General features: G+C 38.3%; 1 protein-coding gene and 1 long non-coding RNA gene across 5 annotated transcripts in view; one reads left to right on the forward strand and one right to left on the reverse strand.

The window, feature by feature from the left end:
• GSAP (gamma-secretase activating protein) overlaps nucleotides 1-21,692 on the forward strand; it is a 99,685-nt gene that overhangs the window by 43,907 nt on the left and 34,086 nt on the right. For 2 of the 4 annotated variants that reach the window (XM_032761253.2, XM_032761255.2), the window contains exons 13-18: nucleotides 9,928-10,005; nucleotides 11,685-11,762; nucleotides 16,975-17,067; nucleotides 17,200-17,417; nucleotides 18,965-19,088; nucleotides 19,629-19,711. In XM_032761253.2, the coding sequence (XP_032617144.1) occupies nucleotides 9,928-10,005; nucleotides 11,685-11,762; nucleotides 16,975-17,067; nucleotides 17,200-17,417; nucleotides 18,965-19,088; nucleotides 19,629-19,711 (674 nt within the window). The remainder of the gene's footprint in view (nucleotides 1-9,927; nucleotides 10,006-11,684; nucleotides 11,763-16,974; nucleotides 17,068-17,199; nucleotides 17,418-18,964; nucleotides 19,089-19,628; nucleotides 19,712-21,692) is intronic. The other 2 variants (XM_032761254.2, XM_032761256.2) reach the window with 1 other exon arrangement.
• LOC131380800 (uncharacterized) overlaps nucleotides 17,765-21,692 on the reverse strand; it is a 42,167-nt gene continuing 38,239 nt past the window's right edge. The window contains exon 2 of the long non-coding RNA XR_009209013.1: nucleotides 17,765-17,934. This is a non-coding gene — a long non-coding RNA (uncharacterized LOC131380800). The remainder of the gene's footprint in view (nucleotides 17,935-21,692) is intronic.

Raw genomic sequence — 21,692 nt, forward strand, 5'->3', positions numbered from 1 at the left:
GGAGAGGTAGGCAGGGGCCAGGCTATGTGGGACCTTGTGGATCGTGGGAGGATTTTAGACTTTATCCTAAGAGTGATGAGAAGTCATTGAAGGGAATTTTTTGTTACTATACAATTTATTTTGAGAATGCACAAGCTCGCTGTAAAGTTCAAAATTATAATGAACATCCGTTTACCTTTTACTTATATAATCATATCATTTACAGTATTTGATTTATCATTCTCACTATATATATATATATCATTTTATTTTTTGACCAAGTCCATTCAAAAATAGGTTGCAGACATCATAACACCTAACCAGTAGGTAATTCAGTACACACCTCCTTTGATTAAGGACATTCTTCTACATAATGTCTGTTCCCTTATTACTGAAATAAATTAATCACATTAATCAATAAACTTTATTTTCTATTCAAATTTTCATAATTTCTTGAAAAATGTCATGTATGTGTATATATAAATAAATATGTATGTATATAACTTTTAAAATCAGGATTCCATCAAGATTCATGCTTTACATTTGGCCGTTTAAATCTTCATGGTCTGTTAATGTACAACAATTCTCATGTTCTACTCCCTGCCTTTCTTTTCTTTTCATTGACATATTGAAAAGTCCAGGCCATTTGTCTTGTGGAATGATCCACATTCTGGATTTATCCAATTGTTTACTTACATAGGCATTTAACTTTTTCCTCTATACATTTCCTGTAAATTGGAAGCTAAACACAACTGAGTAAAGGCACAGTTAGACATAAGCATTTTTAGTGAGAATGCTTCACAGGTGATGTTGTGAACTTCATTTTTATCAGATCAGGAGGCCTGTAATGTCAGGATATCCTACTGTTAGTGATGCTAAGTCTGGTCATTTGGTTAAGTGGTAACCACTGTATGTCTCCCTTGTGAAGGCACATTTTAACCTCTGAATTAGTAATTTGTAGGATGGTACTTTGTTACCATGTGACTATTCTATTCTCAGCTTTTCACCTGTCAGTTTTAGAATTCACTGATACTCCTTCACTGAAGCGTCTGTGCAGGCAGTAACATTAGATACATATTTTCAAAAGATTACTGTGGCTGCTGTATGGAGGATGGATTGGGCCGGGTACAGTGGCTCACGCCTGTACTCCCAGAACTTTGGGAGGCCGAGGCAGGCAGATCACCTGAAGTCAGGAGTTCGTGAGCAGCCTGGCCAACATGGCGAAACCCCGTCTCTAGTAAAAATACAAAAAAATTAGCTGGGTGTGGTGGCACGTGCCTGTAGTCCCAGCTACTCAGGAGGCTGAGGCAGGAGAATCGCTTGAACCCAAGAGGCGGAGGTTGCAGTGAGCTGAGGTCACACCAATGCACTCCAGCATGAGCAGTAGAGCGAGACTCCATCTTAAAAAAAAGAAAGAAAGAAAAAAGATGGAGGATGAATTGGAGGAGGCAAGAGAAAAAGTGGGAAGATGAGCAGTTAAGTCTAGTCCTACGTTTGAAATAAGGGTGAACTAGGATGGGCAGTGCAGGTGGAAGGAACTAGATGGGTTCGGGATGCATTTTGGAGATGAAATTAAGATAATTTGCTATAAATTAGAGGAATGGTTCTCAGGTTTCTGGCATCAGCAAATGAGTGAACAGTAGTGTCATTTACTGAGGTTATATGGGTTTTGGTGGACCTTAGGAAGATTGTGAGTTTTGCTTTAGACATATTGACTAAAAGATCTGGAGCTTAGAAGAGGGGTCAGGACTGGCAATGAATAAATGTGGAAGTTGTTAGAATATAGCTGGCGTTTGAAGCCATAGGAGGGAGTATTTGGTCAGGAGGAAAGACACTTACGAATAAGATCTGGGGACATAAAAATATAAAGGTTAAGTGGAACATCCAAAGGAAAAGGAAAAAAGAATGGAGAGAGAGAAAGGGAAAACCAAAACAAGTATGGTATTGTAGTAGCTGAAGGCACAGGGTAGTTTCACAAAGAAATGACTGAATAGGTAGTGAGAGGTGGGAGTCCACTGTGTCTGGTAGCATGAAGATTACTGTGAGCCTTTTGTGTTGTGGAAGTGAGGTGAAATCTTGACTATGCTGGGTTAAGTGGCATATGGGAATTGAAAAAAGTCATAGCAGCATGTGTAGACATGACAGAGGCAGCAGCTGGAAAGGGAAATAGGATTTAGGGAATATTTTAAGACAGTACAGACTCTAGGATGTTTGAATTCTCACAGCATATATTGAGTGGAGAGGAAACAGGACAATACATAGCAGAGAGGATAACTGGTACAGTGAATTTGCTTAGAAGGTGGGTTGGGATCTGGAGCTCACATGGAGGGAGCAGGGTGGGTTCTTCCCTGGTACTTTGCTTTTATTTATTTATTTATTTATTTATTTATTTATTTATTTATTTATTTATTTATTTATGAGACGGAGTCCTGCTCTGCTCTGTTGCCTAGGCTGGAGTGCAGTGGAGCGATCTCAGCTCACTGCAACCTCCACCACCCGAGTTCAAGCGATTCTCTTGCCTCAGCCTTCTGAGTAGCTGGGATTACAGGCACACATCATCATGCCTGGCTAATTTTTTTTGTATTTTTAGTGGAGGCGGGGTTTCGTTATGTTGGCCACGCTGGTCTCGAACTCCTGACCTCAGATGATCCACCCACCTCGGCTTCCCAAAGTGCTGGGATTACAGGCGTGAGCCACCGCGGCTGGCCCCTGGTACTTTGCTTTAAATCTATTGGATGTGAACAATCATTTTGGCTTTAATCCAGTGCGGCTTTTTATTCCTTTTTCTATTTCCATAGGAATTTCTCATGACCATTACTAGCTGTAAGTTATAAATGAGGGTAGTTATGACATATTTAATAAAATGTTAGGTTTATCTGACATAAAATGTGGAAGAGTCTGTTTTTCCCCTTTTCAGCAGTGTGTGGAAGGGTAGAAAATAAGCTTCACTCTTCACAATCAGCTTTGAAAAAATAAAAAGAAAATAACTGTTTCAAATGAGATACTTCCAGATTTAAGATGAAACAAGCCAGATAAGCAACCTTTTGTTTTTTGACTAAGAAATTGTTCATTTGTTTCCTATATTACTCTTCAAAAGTGTGTTTTTTTTTTTTGTTTGTTTGTTTTTTTTTTTTTTTACCTTTTTTGTTAAACAAAATCTATTCCAGCAAAATAGGATTGGAGAAGGAAGCAAAGAGTCTAATCTAAATGTGACTCCCTCTATACTAGAAAGCTGAATTCACTGGCATGGAGGCCAGAAACTGTGGTTCATGAAAGGAATGCTGATGGACTTAGGCCCTTATACAAACTTATTTCAAATATTTTCATTAATGATGATGATATAATAATATTTGACATTTTGCTATCATATTTTGGTCATCAAAAGCTATTTTGTCTTTTCAGCATTACTTTTTATATTCTTGAAAGCATTTGTCCTGAATTTCCCAGCACTAAGAAATAAAGACAGCTGTCTTCCAAGGAACTAGAGCTTACAATCTGGGTGATGGGTGTGCTCATGAGATTGGTGGTGGGCAAAAGTGCTGCTGCCACTTCTGCTGTCAGGCCACTTGTGTATTATTTAACATGAGTTTATATATATTTTTCTAATAAAAAGGATAAATCAGACTTTCTAAGCATTGAAAGCATATCTTACTATTTCCCTACCTAATAGTCAACTCTGAAGCTGTAGTGCTCTTGTGTGTTCTAAGTCAGTGGCTGTAATTCTTTCTTGTGCACCACCTACTGGGAGGGTAGTGAGTAGGGAAATGTGTAAATTCTCCTTCCTATTCATATAACTGCAAGAGTTGCTCTTCACAAGTTCCCGATTAGGCCTATGTTTTAGCACTTTATAGAGCCTTTTAATAATTGCTCCAATAACATAATTTCCCTTGGAAAACTTTGTCCGCAGTAGTTTTCATTGTCCAAATGGTTTCCCCAAGGCTAGCCAACATTGAGATATTATCTTCATCATTGATGAATTTCATTAAACATCTCTGGATACACCCTTAAGAGCATGCTTCCCTAGCTTGTAAATAGCAGCAAGACTGTTATGGAATAATAATACCAGCTAATTTTTATAACCAGATATAACTTCTTTGCAACTGACAATCTAACAATAACAATCTCTTTATACACAATATCTTATTTAATTATCTCACAAGAACCCTGTGAAATAAGTTCTGTATTTTCTTTATTTACTAATGAGGAAACTGAGGCTTAGATAATTTAATTAATTTGCCTGAGGCAATAGACTTAGTAAGCCAAAAGCAGAATTCACATCCAAATCTGCTGATTTCAAAAGTGGTTCTCAATCTGGGTTCACATTAGAATCATTTAGTGAGCTTTAAAAAATACAAATGCCTGAGTCTCACCCCCCAGAGATTCTGACTTAATTCTTCTGAGGTGGAACCTGGGCATCTGTGATCCCAAGTAAGTTTAATGTGTTGTCAGGGTTAAGAACGAGTGCTCTAGAGCTGTGTTGTCCAATATGGTAGCCAATAGCCACATGTGGCTGTTTGAATTTACATTAATTAAAATTAAAGAAAAAAATTCAGGGCTGACTAGAAGCAGCTAATGTGAGCCACTCTCACAGGGAAGAACAGAAGGGGCGAGTAAATGCAGCACCTTCAACTGAATCATCCAGATGTTCACATTGGGACTAATCCAGGAAACAACTTGACCCATGGAGAATGGCGAAAAGCAAGGCAGGATGACAGCCCACCTAGGAGTGACACAGAGCCAGGGGAACCTCCACCACCCAGGGAAGTGGTGAGTAAATCTACAACTCCAGGAACCCATGCTAGGCTAAGAAGACAAGAGAGAAGATCCAAATAAACACAATTAGAAATGACAAATGGGATGTCACCACTGACCTCACAGAAATAAAAATAATCATCAGCAGCTACTAAGAACACCTCTATGTACACAAACTAGAAAACCTAGAAGAGACAGATAAATTCCTGGACACATACAGCCTCCCAAGGCTGAACCAGGAAGAAACTGATTCCCTGAACAGACCAATAATAAGCTCCCAAATTGAATCAGTAGTACATAACCTACCAACCGGAAAAAGCTCAAGATCTAATGGATTCACAACTGAATTCTGCCAGATGTACAAAGAAAAGCTGGTACCATTCCTACTGAAACCCTTTCAAAAAATTGAGGAGGATGGACTCTTCCCCAGTTAATTCTATGAGGCCAGCATCATCCTGATATTGAAAACCTGTCGGAGACATAAGAACAAAAGAAAACTTCAGGCCAATATCCTTGATGAACGCTGATGCAAAAATCATCAAAATACATGGAAACCAAATCCAATAGCATATCAAAAAGCTAATCTACCACAGTCAAGGAGGTTTCATCCCTGGGAGGCAAGGTTGGCTCAACATATGCAAGTCAATAAATGTGGTTCATCACATAAACAGAATTAAAGACAAAAACCACATGTTTATTTCAATAGATGCAGAAAAGCCTTTTGATAAAACTTAATACTGCTTCATGTTAAAAACTCTCAATAAACTAGGTATTGAAGGAAAACCTCAAAATAATAGCCATCTATGACAAACCCATAGCCAACATCATACTGAATGAGCAAAAGCTGGTAGCATTTCCCTTGAAAACAGGCACAGGACAAGGATGTCCTCTCTCACCACTCCTATCCAACATAGTATTGGAAGTCCTAGCCAGAGCAATCAGGCAACAGAGCATCCCAAATAGGAAGAGAGGAAGTCAGGCTATCCCTGTTTGCATGTGGCATGATTCTATAGAAAACTCCATAGTCTCAGCCCAAAAGCTCCTTCAACTGATAAACAGCTTCAGCAAACTTTCAGAATACAAAATCAATGTACAGAAATCTCTAGCATTTCTTTACACCAACAAGAGTGAAGTCAAGAGCCAAATCAGAAAGGCAATCCCATTCACAATTGCCACAGAAGGAATAAAATACCTAGGAATACAGCTAACCAGGGAGGGGAGCTTAAAGATGTCTACAATGAGAATTACAAAACAGTGCTCAAGGAAATCAGAAGTTACAAACAAATGGAAAAACATGCTCATGGATAGGAAGAATCAATATCATTAAAACGGCCATACTGCCCAAAGCAGTGTACAGAGTCAATGCTATTCCTATCAAACTATCAATATTCTTCACATAACTAGAAAAAACTCTTAAAATTCATATGGAACCAAAAAAGCCTGAGTAGCCAAGGCACACCTAAGCAAAAAGAACAAAGCTGGAGGTATCATGTTACCCATCTTCAAACTATACTACAGGGCTACAGTAACCAAAACAGTACGGTACTGTTACCAAAACAGGCACGTAGACCAATAGAATGGAATAGCAAACCCAGAAATAAGGCTGTACGCCTATGACTACCTGATCTTCAACAAAGCTGACAAAAGTGATGGGGAAAAGACTCCCTACTCAATAAATGGTGTTGGGATAACTGGCTAGCCATATATAGAAATCGAAACTGGAACCCTTCCTTACAACATATACAAAAATCAACCCAAGATGGATTAAAGACTTAAATGTAAAACCCAAAATTTATAAAAATTTTGGAAGAAAACCTAGGCGATACCATCCTAGACATAGGAATGGGCAAATATTTCATAACAAAGACATCAAAAATAATCACAAAAGAAGCAAAAATTGACAAATGGGATCGAATTAAACTTAAGAGCTTCTGCACAGCAAAAGAAACTAATAGAGTAAACCAAACGACCTACAGAATTGGGAGAAAATATTTGCAAACTATGCATCTGACAAAGGCCTAGTATCCAGCGTCTACAAGGTACTTAAATTTATAAGACAAAAACAACTCCATTAAAAAGTGGGCAAAGGACATCAACAGATACTTTACAAAAGAAGACATGGTGGCCAGCAAGCATATGAAAACTCAGTATCACTGAGGATTAGAGAAATGCAAATAGAGATTACAATGAGCATCTCATACCAGTCAGAATGGCTATTATTAAAAAGTAAAAAAAAAAAAAAAAAAAAAAATACAAACCCACAGTTGCTGGCAAGTTTGCAGAGAGAAGGGAAGACTTATACACTGTTGATGAGAGTGTAAATTAGTTCTACCATTGCGGAAAGCAGAATGGCGATTACTCAAAGGCTAACAGCAGAACTACCATTGGATCCAGCAATCTGATTACTGGGTATATACCTAGAGGAATAAAAATCATTCTACCATAAAGACATGTATGCAAATGTCAATTGCAGCATGATTCACAATAGCAAAGACATGGAATCAACCTAAATGCCCATCAGTGACAGATTGGGTAAAGAAAATGTGGTACATACATACCATGGAATACTGTGCAGCTATAAAAAAGAATGAGATCATGTCTTTTGTGGGAACGTGGATGGAGATGGAGGCTACTAATCCTTAGCAAACTAACGCAGGAACGGTAAAACGAAATACCTCATGTTCTCACTTATAGGTAGGAGCTAAATGATGAGAACTCATGAACACGAGGGAACAACAGACACTGGGGTCTTCTTGAGGGTGGAGGGTGGGAGGAGGGAGTGGAGCAGAAAAAGTAGCTATTGGGTACCAGGCTTAATAGCTGGGTGATGAAATTATCTGTAAAAATAAACCCCTGTGATATGAGTTTACCTATATAACAAACCTTCACATGTACCCCTGAACCGAAAATAGAAGTTAAAAAACAATCCTGTAATCCCAGCTCTTTGGGAGGCCAAAGTAGGAAGATCACATGAGCCCAAGAGTTCAAGACCACCCTGGGCAACATAGACTTCATCACTTAAAAAAATAATTAGCTAGGCACACCTGTAGTCCCAGCTATTTGGAAGGCTGAAGTGGGAGGATTGCTTAAGCCTGGGAGGTTAAGGCTACAGTGAGCCATGTTTGTACCACTGCATTCCAGCCTGGGCAGCAGAGTGAGACTTTGTCTCAAATAAATAGTGCTTCAGTCATACTATCTACATTTTGAGTGTTCAAGGACTACATGTGGCTAGTTGCCACCATATTGGACTATACAGGTATATAACATTTCCATTGTCAAAGACAGGTCTGTTGGATAGCTTCACAGAGCCTGTGTACATACCATTTCAACTTACTGTGTCTTTTTTTCCCTTTGGGATTGGGTGGGGCAACTAAGTATGACCTAACAATTTGGAAATATTTGCTTATAAGTTTTGGATATGGTTCTTAGAATATGTAATTAGGTACATTCTACATCTCACTTTTTTTCAAAATGAGAAAAACATTCATTCTCTAAAGGATGGAGTGCAGATAATTTGCTAGAATGGAGGTTATGATCTATGTTGTCGTCATGTTCATTTCCCAGGATAGAATCCTAAAAGAATTACTGGGTGTACAGGTATGAATATATTTAACCCTCTGTGAAAGAATTTTTCTGAGATACTGTATTAGTTGACTCATTCACTACTATTTGAGAATTGTGTAAGAAGCACATGCTCCCTTGACAGTATTTCATTATCATTTAAAAAACTACTTCTAAAGGAAAATTATGGTGCCTTGTTTTAATTTTCATTTATTACTAGAGAGTCTAAAGTCTGTCTTTTTTTTTTTAAGCAATTTCATGTTCCTTGTGATTATAGTATATAAAAGAATGGATAAACCAGTAGTTTCTTGCTGATAATGTTTACTGTATGAAAGCAGTCCAAGTGGTATATGAGACTTTTGTAACTCTTATAATTATTATTTTGTTTATACTTTAGTGATAGATTACTTTTATTCTCAGTGAGTCGTGAGTCAGCTGTAATTATAAAGAAAAGTTGTTATTGTGTGCTCAGTAACCATAACAGTCACTTTACATCTAATAGAATTGTTACCATGTTATCTGATGAAGTTATTCTTTTTTGCTATTATGTGTTTAAGATAATTGCAATAAAATGTACTGCTGACAATACTTTGCAGTGTTAGATGTCATTAAAAAGTCACAATTGATAAATATTATAACAGAATGCTTATAAATGTCCTTAAATAGCCCTCTTAGGGGAAACTGACTTTTTTTCTACCATGATTCTTTGATAAAGAAACTAATGAAGGAAACTAGAGGAAACATTGAAATCCACTGAAGTAGAGTAGCGATTGAATTCACACAGCTAGTTAACATTAGCTCTGGGGCTAGAACTCAGGTTTCCTGACTCCTTGTCAAGTTACTTTCTACCCGTCAATCTCCTATTTCAGTTAATCACATAAATGCATTAGAATAGACATATCTGTTTAAGTATATTGTCCTCAATTATATGTAGGTCACTGATGGACATTAGTCCATACAGCAGCAGCTGCTAGAGATAATGTACAGTTTCACGCATTGAGAGAGGTGGGGAAAGCTGAGGGTGTTCTGGAGTGATGGCGTAAGTGAAGGGGGTCAAGACTCACCTGGAAAGGCCGCTGTATGCCAAGAGCTCTCCTTTGGCCTTGGGCCAATGCCTTCAGTGACTCAGTTATGGATGGATATGGACTCACATGCCACATTTATTTTCACTGACCCATAAGATAGATCACACTTTGCCTTTCAATCAAGATAAACTAGAGACTGGAAACTTTCTGTGAAATGAACACATTTTTGATAAACTGGTGTTCATAGCTGTTAGTAATAATTGGAAGGTGACAAGCTGGATAAGGAAGGACAATGCATGCTTACTAGGAGAATCTCATGAAGCTTTGGAAACTGTCTAGAACCCCAGTATTTCATATGCAGGAGTATATCTGTGTTCATTTTCCTGTCCTTCAGTAGCCTGCCACAATATGTTGCTTATAGTGTGCACTAAAAAATTACTGCTTTGAAATTTCTTAGCAACTGGTTAATAGACCACTTCTAGGACTTGGGAATAATCTATGAGGTGAGATGAGACAGGACATCTAAAGGAATAGAAGTAAATTTAAGTGGTTTAGGAAACTTTATGATATAGATTCTGTTAAACTCTACTAAATATCCTTTTTCTTCTAGGAAGTTTGTGTGTATGTTACAGCCCGAAGTGTGCCTCTTGGGAACAAATCACATATTCAGTGTTTTACATTCATAAAGGTACTTTTCATGTCTTCTTTGTTACTTTTACATAATAACTTTTTCCAAATAGTAGCAAATTAGATAGCTCTTAACAGTGTTATTAGTAATTTTTTGGAGACAGGGTCTCCCTTTGTCACCCAGGCTGGAATGCGGTGGCGTGAATACTGCTCACTGCAGCCTCAACCTTATGGTCTCAAGTGATCTCTCTCCTCAGCCCACCAAGTAGCTGGGACTGCAGGCACATGCCATCATGCCTAGCTGACTTTTGTATTTTTTGTGGAGACGGGGTTTCACCATGTTGCCCAGGGTGGTCTTGAACTTCTGAGCTCAAGTGATCCACCCGCCTCAGCTTCCCAAAGTGTGGGGGTTATAGGCATGAGCCACTATGCCCGGCTGAGAGTATTATTACCATGGAATCAATTTTAGTCAGTTCATTCTTTATCTGTATACTTACAGGATACATATTTCCTGAAGAAAGTTGCCAGTGGTGAATATCAAGTTAGCTAGTTATTTTTATATATCATATATTTTTATCCTGGCCTATATATTTTTCTAGGCTTGTGGACCAGTTCTAAGGAAGGTATTTATCCAAAGTGTGTTTATTTGCTTTTTAGTTATTGCTATTTGAAAAGTATCTATAGATTTAACTTACAGAGTTACATAGGGTTTCAGTTAAAAGCGTCCATGATCTCAGACCTCAACAGGTTTTAGATCTAAGATACATTTATTCCATTTCACACATCTATGGCCCAAGATATTGATAAACAGTCTAGGGAGAAGCAGTCAAATGCCTGACTAATTTCTCCTGGTTCTGTAGTCGATCACAGTGTGCCCTGTAGTAGTTTTAGTTTGAACCATGCTAAGGAGTAATTGTTTTGCTTGTTTAATTCCTTAAAATGAGTATCTGTGCAGTATATACTATGGGTGTATTTAAATTTTTTTAAAGATGAAAATTTTTCCAATATTTAAAAAAAATTAGGCCAAGCCACACCAGAGCTGCTTATTCTATAGATGGACCTGATATTACCTCCTCAGTTTAGAGATCAAGGTAAAAAGGTTTAAGAACTTAATGGAGAAGCTAAAGTAACTTCAGAACTAGACATATATACTATTCATACTTAAGTTGTATAAGTTTGAGATTTTTGTGGAAAATTTTCACACGTTTTTCTAATGGTTTATCTATTGATCAAAGCCAGTAAATAAAACTTTTCTGAAGATTAAGAGTTAGAAAGTAGAGAGGAAAGGCCGATATACTGACGTTATTAGCTCGACTAATTCCCTTCCTACCTAAAAGTGGGATTTGTTAGTGATTTGGAGAAGTCTCAGAGGGTCTTAATGACTGCATGTGTGTGGCGGTGAGCCTTGAGGAATGTGGGCCAATGAGCCATGTGGTCATCTCTATCTCTTGGATCTTTAAGTAAATTCCTTCAGATCCTCTCCTCCCTGAACAATCCACCTGTCATGGTCTAAGATTTTAATAAGCCCAGAACAACTACTGGAGTGTGACTGCACTCAGATTATCTGCCTTCAATGCTGGTTTTTGGAGAATGAGGGGAACCATGAAATCTAGAAGTCTGAAGATGCCCGCTTACCAGTTTCATGGTCACTGAAAATACAGTGTGTTACATAGTCACTGCCTTGGGTGGAGTTCCAGTTCTTTGTTTAACATTCTCTGGCTTCATGTTCTCTCTTTGCAGGACACAGCAAGACCTTCACCACTTCTCTGGAGAATGTTGGCTCACACGTGACAAAGGGCATTACTTTTCTCAACCTTGGTGAGTGATGGAGAGATCACACCCCCTGCTCTGAACACTTCTTCCTAGGCATGGTATACCTCAGCCTTCTATACTATCCTATTTCTCATGCCTCTTTGAGACTTGGATTGTGATGACAATCAATGACCCACTTGAAGTCTGATGAGAGAAGATTTTCTCTGGAACACACCCTTCCCTCTCAACTCCTTAGCCTTTGGCTTGAAAGGATTGGGGGATGTAGCTTCCCTTTTTAGAGAACCTGGGCTGTGAGCTTTCCTATGTTTTTTGGTAGCAGCCTAAAAAGCCATTTGTTAACATAAAAATGATAACTTGTATGAGATGTTCCCAAATAGCCCATGAGAAATAATACATCATGTTATCCCTTGATTATAGAGAGGACGGGGCCTCTGGGAAATTGTCTGTTTCCTGTTGCTAATCTTGAAAAGCTTCCAAGTCCCATTAATGATTTATGGATCAGCTTGGGTTGTTTTCATTGAGTAAATATGGCACAGGGAACCTGAGTATAATGAGGAAAATAAAGAAAGGGTTTGTTGTACCTCCCCCCCGAAAGCTGCTTTTCCATGCCAGTTAGGATGTGGGGCACAAAGTTTAGCACAAGACTAAGTAATGGTTTACTTGCTTACATATGGAACATGGCATATGGAACATTTCCTTTAAAAAAGGAGTTTCAGGTTTAGAGCATGTAATTCTTTGGTATCTTTTTCCATCCCTATTCCACAGTCCATCCACTGTCATGATGCATGTTTGGGAGAGTGCAATGTGAGGAAACTGAGCAAAGTTATTTTTATTTTGAATGATACCATTGATGAGGTTGGATACTTATGCTGAGTGGGCCAGTATGGGCAAATTTTAACATGATCTCTGAATTTGTGGGAAATTGCCTTAGGGAAGCCTGGTTCTACGGCTTCCTGTAATAAGAGAGATAAATATTATAGAAGGTTTCCTGGGTCTGGGACTCGATTCTTATCAGCAATGCTTTATCAGCATCCCATCTCAAGAGTGATGTGGGAAACTTTCCACTAAGAAAACAGCACTTTGTGAGGGCAAAGGTATCCTTCCTTTTTTTACCCCTGGGAATGACTTGCAAAGGGCAGGCAAGATTTAATCTGTGTGGTCTTCAGCATGTGGAGAGGCCAGAAATATAAGCTTTGTAAAAATAGGCTATCTTAAACATGTTGTCTTTCCTTCTTAAGCATATTTTATAGGCACAAAATCATAGTCCAGTTTAAAACTTCTGTACAGGTAATTTTTATGACAACAATATTGTTTGAGTAATATATTTTTTGCTATTAATTACATACAATTTCCCCGGGCTGTCACCCTATTAAAATGGGCTTATATTGATTAAAATATTAAAAAATAGTTTTTTGAAAATTTCCATGAACCCCAGATACTTCTGTGTAAGAAAGATATGTTTATAAATAATGAGCTACTATTTATTTAATGAATACTATATGTTAAGTATTTTACTTGTTGTCTTGCTCCCTACAGCAATTCTGATTGGTGACATTATCCCCATTTTACAGATAATGAAACTGAGGCTCAGAAAGAGCTCTGTACTTAGGCTTACTTCAGTGTCTTTTATCAGGGACACTAGATTATTAATAGTTACTTTGTTTTTTTTTGTTGTTTTTTTTTGAGATGGAATCTTGTTCTGTCTCCCAGGCTGGAGTGCAGTGGTGCAATTTCAGCTCACTGCAACCTCCACCTCCCGGGTTCAAGCAATTCTCTGCCTCAGCCTCCCAAGTAGCTGGGATTACAGGCGCACGCCACCATGCCCGGCTAATTATTTTGTAGTTTTAGCAGAGACGGGGTTTCACCATCTTGGCCAGGCTGGTCTTGAACTCCTGACCTCGTGATCCACCCGCCTTGGCCTTCCAAAGTGCTGGGATTACAGGTGTGAGCCACTGCGCCCAGCCTATTAATAGTGTCTTTAAACATTTTGTAATTTTTGTTTTCTTAGCATTTTATTTCAACTAAAACTTTATCAAGTGTTTTGTTTAGAGGTGTTGTTCTAGTATTTTTCTGTAATGCAATCCAGAATAAACTGAGAGAAAATGAAGTGAAATGATCCCATCAGTCACCCAAATGGTATGCAACATAACTGCCCAAACTAGAAAAGATAATTAGTGTTGTCAATGTTACAATCCTAGAGTACTTAATTTAAAAATATTTATTCATAGAATTTCATTTTTATCTTAGAGCATTTTTGATATATTTTTAAAAATATAAAACTTCAGTCTAAATGTTTTCAAACATTAAAGTTTTAGCTAAATATAGGTGACTAAAGTATTTCCTTGAAATTATAAGAAGTATCCATTTTACATGTGGCATATGAATGTACGTATAGCCTCTGCTTATGTGTAGTACCTTTTCTTCTCCATATAAGATCTTTATTAGAAAAGTCAGCAAATAAAATATAACAAATCTGTATAAAGAGTTCTTTCATCAAATCTTCCTAGCAAACTTTTTTGTTTGTTTGTTTGAGACAGGATCTTGCTCTGTTGCCCAGGCTGGAGTGCAGTGGTATGATCTTGGTTCACTGCAACCTCTGCCTTCTGGGCTCAAACTATCCTCCCACCTCAGCCTCCTGAGTAGCTAGGATTACAGGCGCATGCCACCATGCCCAGCTAATTTTCTGTATTTTTTGTAGAGATGGGGTTTTGTCATGCTGCCCAGGCTGGTCTCGAACTCCTGACCTCAAGTAATCCACCTGCCTCAACCTCCCAAAGTGCTGGGATTACAGGTGTGAGCCACCGTGCCCAGCCTACCTTATTTTGTTACCTACCTTATTACCAAAATAATACCCTACCTTATTTTGTTTTTAACTGACAAATAGTAATTGTATATATTTATGGAGTACAATGTGGTGTTTTGATACCTATATACATTGTGGAATGATCAAATCAGGCTAGTTAGCATATCCTGTATTAGTTTATTGTTGCTGTAACAAATTATGGCAAACTTAGAGCTTCAAACACCACAGATATTCTCTTAAAGTTCTGTAAAGTTGGAAGTTCGAAATGAGTCTTGAAGGGGCCAAACCAAAGTGTGGGCAGGACTGGTGCCTTCTGGATGCTCCAGGGAAGAATTTGTTCCTTGCGTCCTCCCTCCAGCCTGTAGAACAAGCTTGTCCAACCCTTGGCCCATGGGCTTCACACAGCCCAGGATGGCTTGAATGTGGCCCAACACAAATCTGTAAACCTTCTTAAAGCATTATTTTTTTTTAGGTTTTAATTTTTTTTTAGCTTATCAGCTGTTATTAGTGTATTTTATGTGTGGCCCAAGGCAATTTTTCTTCTTCCCAATGTGGCCCAGGGAAGCCAAAAGATTGGACACCCCTGACTAGAGGCTAGCATTTCTTGGCTTGTGGCCACTTCATTCCAACTACTTTCCTCATCATATGGTCGTCTTCTCTTCTCTAGTCAAATCTCCCTCTCATAAGGACTTTTGTGCCTACCTGTGTCTACCTGGATATTCCAGGATAGTCTCCCCATCTCAAGATTCTAGTCACATCTGCAAGGTCTCTTTTACCCTATTCACAGGCTCTGGGGATTAGCACGTGCATATCTTCAGGAGCCATCATTCAGCCTACCACAGATACTACTGACCCTTTTGGTGAGACAAAAATTCCCTGCTCATTGAGGGACTGAACATCCATCCCTAGAGCCCACTCACCAAATGCCAAATAGGAATCTCCCTCTCCCTACCTCATGATGTGACAACCCAAATCACTGTCATATATTTTCAAATGCCACCTCCCCACAGACATAGTGCCATCCTAATTAACTCGTTAAGTGGTACAGCTGGGAGGTAACTAGGTCATTTGATGCCGATACCCTTTCCATTATGTCCCACTGTATTGTTGTTTGTGTTTTTCTAGTAAAGTGTTGCTATAATAAGACGATCGCAACCATTTGTGCTAAGCACTTTAGCATCATTTAATCCACGTTGACAGAAAGGACACTTCTAAGTCAACTGGTTTGAGTTCTATATCCTCTTTCCTTTCCACAGAATGCCTTCTATGCAAATGATATAGCATGTGTTCCTTCATTTCTTAGGAAAAGGAGTCTAGCTGGCTCACTTATAATCTAAATGTTTCATCTATATAAAATTACTACTGTGTGAATTTCTGTTTTCTAAGATCCTAGAAAAAGTATTGGCAAGGGCTACTTCCACCCTCCATTCTCCAGAAACCTATTTTTTATACCTTGTCTCCATCTGAGTACAAATGTTCTTGATACAAAAATATCTAGTGCAGGGACTGAAGGTGTGAATTCTAGTCAGCTTGATATGCAAGGAAATAAATTAGTACTTCACAAAGTGTTAGTGGGTCTGCAGAGATTGTTCTGATGAATGTCGATTTAAAGGTTCTCTAAACAAAATACTTCTGCGATGATGATAATGATGATCAGTGGACGAACATGGGCAACAAAATTTTAGAGCTTCCCCAAACTGGCAGAAATTATGAAGAAAATTCCCAATATAAGCTGTTTCCAGCCTATCAGATGAAGGAATAATTCATGTTACTTGGTATTTTTTATTCTAATTTGCTCTGAGATTATTTAGATTCACATAAAGCCACAAATTACTTAGAAACAAAACTGCAGGTATAAATTAAGATAACCATAGCTAAATATCTGAAGAAAATTAGCCAAAGATGGAAATAAATGAGGTTTACCTAGTAAGAGAAATGTGGCTGGGCATGGTGGCTCATGCTTGTAATCCCAGCACTTGGGGAGGCTGAGGCAGGAGGATTGCTCAAGCCCAGGAGTTCAAGACCAGCCTGGGCAACATGCCTGTAATCCCAGCACTTTGGGAGGCCGAGGCAGGAGGATTGCTTCAGCCCAGGAGTTCAAGACCAGCCTGGGCAACATGGTGAGACTCCATCTCTATAAAAATAGAAAATATTAGTGGGGTGTTGTGGGCACAGGCCTGTAGTCCCAGCTACCTGGGAGGCTGAGGTGGGGAGGATCACTTGAGCCCAGGAGTTTGATGCTGCAGTGGGCTGACATCACACCACCGCAACTCCAGCCTGGGTGACAGAGGGAGACCCTGTCTCAAAAAAAAAAAGGGCTGTCATTAGATAGCTTATTACATTGGTAAAACTTTTGCCTTTTGAGATATTCAGAGAAAAGCAGGGATAATGTGACGTTCTGTACCTATGCAGCTCTTACCACATGTAGATGATGTAAATCTTTCTCTTCTATAGACTATTATGTGGCTGTTTACTTACCTGGTCATTTCTTCCACCTACTTAATGTTCAACATCCAGACCTGATCTGCCACAATCTCTTTCTGACAGGTACGGCTATAGTTTTTCTCTTGTAGAGGTGGCCTATTTGAGTTTGTTTTGACTTTAATATCTATGTTTGGGTGAAAGGAGTTTCTTTTATTTGCTGATCTACTGTGTTTTTTTTTTTTTTTTTTTTGCCAGGAAATAATGAAATGATTGATATGCTACCTCATTGCCCTTTACAGTCATTGTCAGGGTCCCTGGTATTGGATTGTTGTTCTGGAAAGCTCTATAGAGCACTGCTCAGCCAGTCGTCTTTATTACAGCTTCTGCAGAACGCTCGCTTAGACTGTGAGAAGATGGCCGCGTTGCACTGTGCGCTCTACTGCGGTCAAGGCGCGCGGTTCCTGGAAGGCCAGGTGAGAAGATAGCTCATGTTTTAAAATGGGCAGATAGACGACACTGATCATATTTATTTTGTGGATGAAAATGGTCAGGAGTTATTTTTATTTAGTAACAATTAATTGAGGTGTATGGCCTTGCTGCTGACATCGTCATCTTTTGCGCTGCTTTTCTATGGATCCCTACCAGGTCTCACACTCAGGGTGTTTCTGTTCTTTTGGGTACCCCTGTTTTCCATATTGGGAATAAAAGTTTAGCTATGTCAGTAACATTTCAATGAAGAGCTCAGTAAATAAGGCGTTTCTTAAGTAACTACTTTTTCTCCTGGTCCGTATTTGATCTATAATTATCAAAAGGACTAAAATCTGGTGGCAGATATTTATTACATTTGTAATAAAAATAGCTTACATTTGTATTTCACTTTAGAGTTTATTAAGTACTTCCACGTGCGTTCTGTGTTATTTTACAGCTATCCTGTGATGTCAGAGAAATCTCCTTATCAGATGTGGTTAAGATCAATGAGTGGCTGGTTAACTACAAAAAAAAAAAAAAAAAAAAGACATTAGACATTTTATTTTAACCTGAAACATAACAATGTACATTATTCACCCATGGTTTGACTCCAGCCTTTCTTTGCACATCTGCTAATTGAAGTTCAACATCACTTTTCATGCATAAAAGCACTAGTAATGAGTTACCTCTAACTTCCTGTTACTTTTTAAAAATTTTTAGTTCTAAGGATATAGTAATTTAAAGACCCTTACAAAGCAATCTGTGTATACTAGGCATTTTTTACCCAATCTTTTTTAGTTGTTCCCCCTAAACCTAGTTTTCTAGTGTTTTAGAGACATGCCTTTGACTCTTTACAAAGCATTCAACTTTTACTGACCCAACGACACTCTCTGCATCCACATTTTACTTGTCTGTAGTAATATTGTATTACCTAATTTTGAAAATAAGTACAATACCATAAATAGGTTTTGAATAAAACAGCTTACTGGTAGGAGCAGAAGTGCAAGTGTGCACCATGGTTAGGCGTGCCTTATAATATCTGCCAGTGCTGTGATGGCAAACATTCCTCTAGCAGGTGAGGATGATTATGGAGATGAGCGAGTTGATGGTATAGCAAGGATTATCCCTCCTTTGGGAAGCAGTGCAGTGATGCTCACAGAGGTTAACTGGTATGTCCGTATTCACACCCAGGACCCAGCTGGAATTCACACCCAGGACCCAGCTGGAATTCACACCCAGCTCTGCTGCCCCCAAGCCTAGTGGTTTTGTTTTGCTTTTTTTCCTGTATCCCACAGCTCTTTCCACTGGTGCTTTGCTATAACATGACCTATTCTTGCACAAACATTAGGTTGAAGAACGTTTATTTGGTTTCCAGCCAAGGAGATTTATTAAAAAGATGTATAAAAAGGATCTCACTTATAAAATACTGTTTTACCTACCCAGAATTGCATTATGTATCTTGAAGATAGTGTAGAAGTGAGTCTATTCTTACGCAATTCTAAAATAGGTATAGAATGCAAAAGATTCATGTATATTTGTACTTCTTTGGTAGTGGAGGCACAGAGCAGATTTAAATACCAACAGAGTTCTGTCTGACTTTTTAAAGATTATTCAATGGATTTCTGAGAATGTCTCTGCCTGCCATTCATTTGACCTCATTCAGGAATTTATAATTGGTAAGTGTTGCTGATGTTGCAGCTTAAGTTGAATACTTGACCTTTTTGCTTGAGGGAAAGCAGTAAATTGATAATGAATGCCTTAACCTGTCCAAATGCTGCTTTGGAGCACATTTAAAAAAAACAAAACCCTATCAGAGTCAGCAGCTAATTAAATTTCATTCTCTTGTGGTTTTCTGAGAAGCTATGGCTGTACAGAGATTGATGAGATACAAGATAGGATCTTGATTCTATAACCTTATTAGTGATTTTTTTTTCCAGTAAGATGTAACTTTCTTAGCCCAGTTTTGTGTTGGCTGGTGTCGTATGAAGTGATATAATATCATTTGGGTAGATATGGTACTAAGTTATTGTTCTCATTGTAAAAAGCAGAACCTGAACGTTTTAATCAGTAGATAAAATCATAATGGTTGCCGTTTTGAGGATGAGGGATAAGACAATGAAAACTTTGTTGGTTTGCTTGTTTTGGTTGAATTACAATGCTGTCATCATCTTATTAAACCACATCTTTTTTTCCCCGTTTTAAAAAAATCTACTCAGCTTCTTCATACTGGAGCGTATATTCAGAGACAAGTAACATGGACAAACTATTGCCACATTCCTCAGTGCTCACTTGGAATACAGTAAGTTAACACTGTGCTGTATGCAAATAAAATCAATTCACAGTTGTGGGTCAGTTGTTGGACACCCCTCTTACAGCCATCAAGGTCGTGATTTCACTGCTGTTTTGACTGATAAAGAACTCAGTTGGATTTTTTTTTTTTGGCAGAAAAGTAATAGCAAATCCCTGCTATTGGCCAAAAGTATTTGTATAAAAACAGTAAAACCAAAGCAGCAGGTACACAGGGTATTTATTATTCTTCCTATTATCAGGCAGAACTAAACCTCTATCATGGTATTTTTATTTTCTAAGTGACTAGACTGGATTAAATTATGTACTAGGTTTATATAAGTGAGGAATGGGTGGATTGCTGCTATCATACTTGATAGATAAGGACCTTCATGACCCCTTTTTCCAGCCCCATTAAAAAGTCTGTAATAACTCTAGAGCTTCAGGATCAGTAAAAGTCAGCAATCTTAGGCACATTCACCCCAACTTACTTTTTCTCCCTGTCGGTTCTGACTCCCTGCTTTTAAATTAGGATGTGCTGAGCTAAAACACTGCTCATTTTCTCTTGAATATGGTACAGTAGACAGAGCTTTGCTGGCCCAGCAAGTGAAAACCATACATAGGCTGTGCCTGAAAAAGTTCTGCCTCATGTTTCTTATTTAGATATTAGAACTACATGCTTGCTTTTGAGGTAGAAGTTTATATCAAAAAGGTATTTAGAAAAATAAATTGAATTTAAATAACACAGTCATAGGAAAATATGTACTAGGGTAAATGGTGACACTTTATGTTTAGACCCTGTCTAAATATAGTCCTTAAAAAAGATGCATCAAGTGTGTTTGATTAATTTCTAAATTTTTGGTATGCACAGTGGCAGTGCTTTCCTAAAGGCCTTTTCTTTGTCTTTTACTGTCGTGGTTATTAGATTTTTATGCCCCACCTTAGAATTTAAGGGAAAGAAAGGCCTGAACTTGCTCCCTCTCTAGGCGCCCACGTTTTTCTTTCAAAACACATGTGAATAGACATGCAGACCCTGTGGTCATATGGCAGGAAGTCTGCAGGTTACACCACCGCAGAGTCAGGAAATGCACATCTCCGCTCCCTCCCTTAGCACTCCCCTGCTGTTATGTCCTGTGTTCAAAGTGTCCAGGAGGCAGCTGGGACCACTGGTTCCCAGGGTTGTGTTAAAAGACTGAGCCACATGTTAATTGGATGTGGTGTGAGAATATCACCCTGAGGGTAACGCTTCCCTTTTGCACTTCTCAAGATTGTGCAGGGCGGAGCAGCTATTGTGGACACGCACAGGGTGACATCAGGAAGTCCAAGAAGAGCGATATAAAGAAACCTGTGGTTATAACCTCTCTGTACTGAACTAATCTTGGGGTTTGCCATGTTGCTTTAAACTTCTTGTGGTTGGACTAGGTTACCTAAAAGGTCTCTTCTAATCTTGAAAATCTATGAGTCTATGCTTATCATTAGCTGTGATGTAAATCATTTATTTTTCTCTAATCTGCAAATGTTCTTAATGCTACAGCCTTAATAAAAAGTTTCCACAGGAGAAAACATGGATTTCACATTTTTGTAGGAGACAACTGACTTGGATTTTTTAAGTTAATAGAAAATGTGATGCCCTTACACATAGATAATCTTGAATTATGTTTTGCAAACAACTATACCTTTTTTTAAATGCTATTTATAACCAAAACTGTAATGAAATTTTAATGTTTTTTGAAGTATCCTCTGTAGTGATAAATGAAGCACACAATAGATTCTTTTACGGCTTTCAACTGTCACAATGAAGAACTTAGTTGTTTGCATGTTCTGAAAATTTATTTCTCTGTCACTATGATACCCTTTTTTACAGGAATATTCTATATCAGTAAAATCTCGGTCATTTAAATTATAGACAAGTATCAATTTTTATTTCTATATTACATCTCCTAAAATATTTTCTTATACACTTATCTACCTTTTTTTAAGGAAATGAAAGCTGA

The sequence above is a fragment of the Hylobates moloch genome, unplaced genomic scaffold (genome assembly GCF_009828535.3).
Source record: "Hylobates moloch isolate HMO894 unplaced genomic scaffold, HMol_V3 SCAFFOLD_1, whole genome shotgun sequence".
NCBI classification, from domain to species: domain Eukaryota; kingdom Metazoa; phylum Chordata; class Mammalia; order Primates; family Hylobatidae; genus Hylobates; species Hylobates moloch.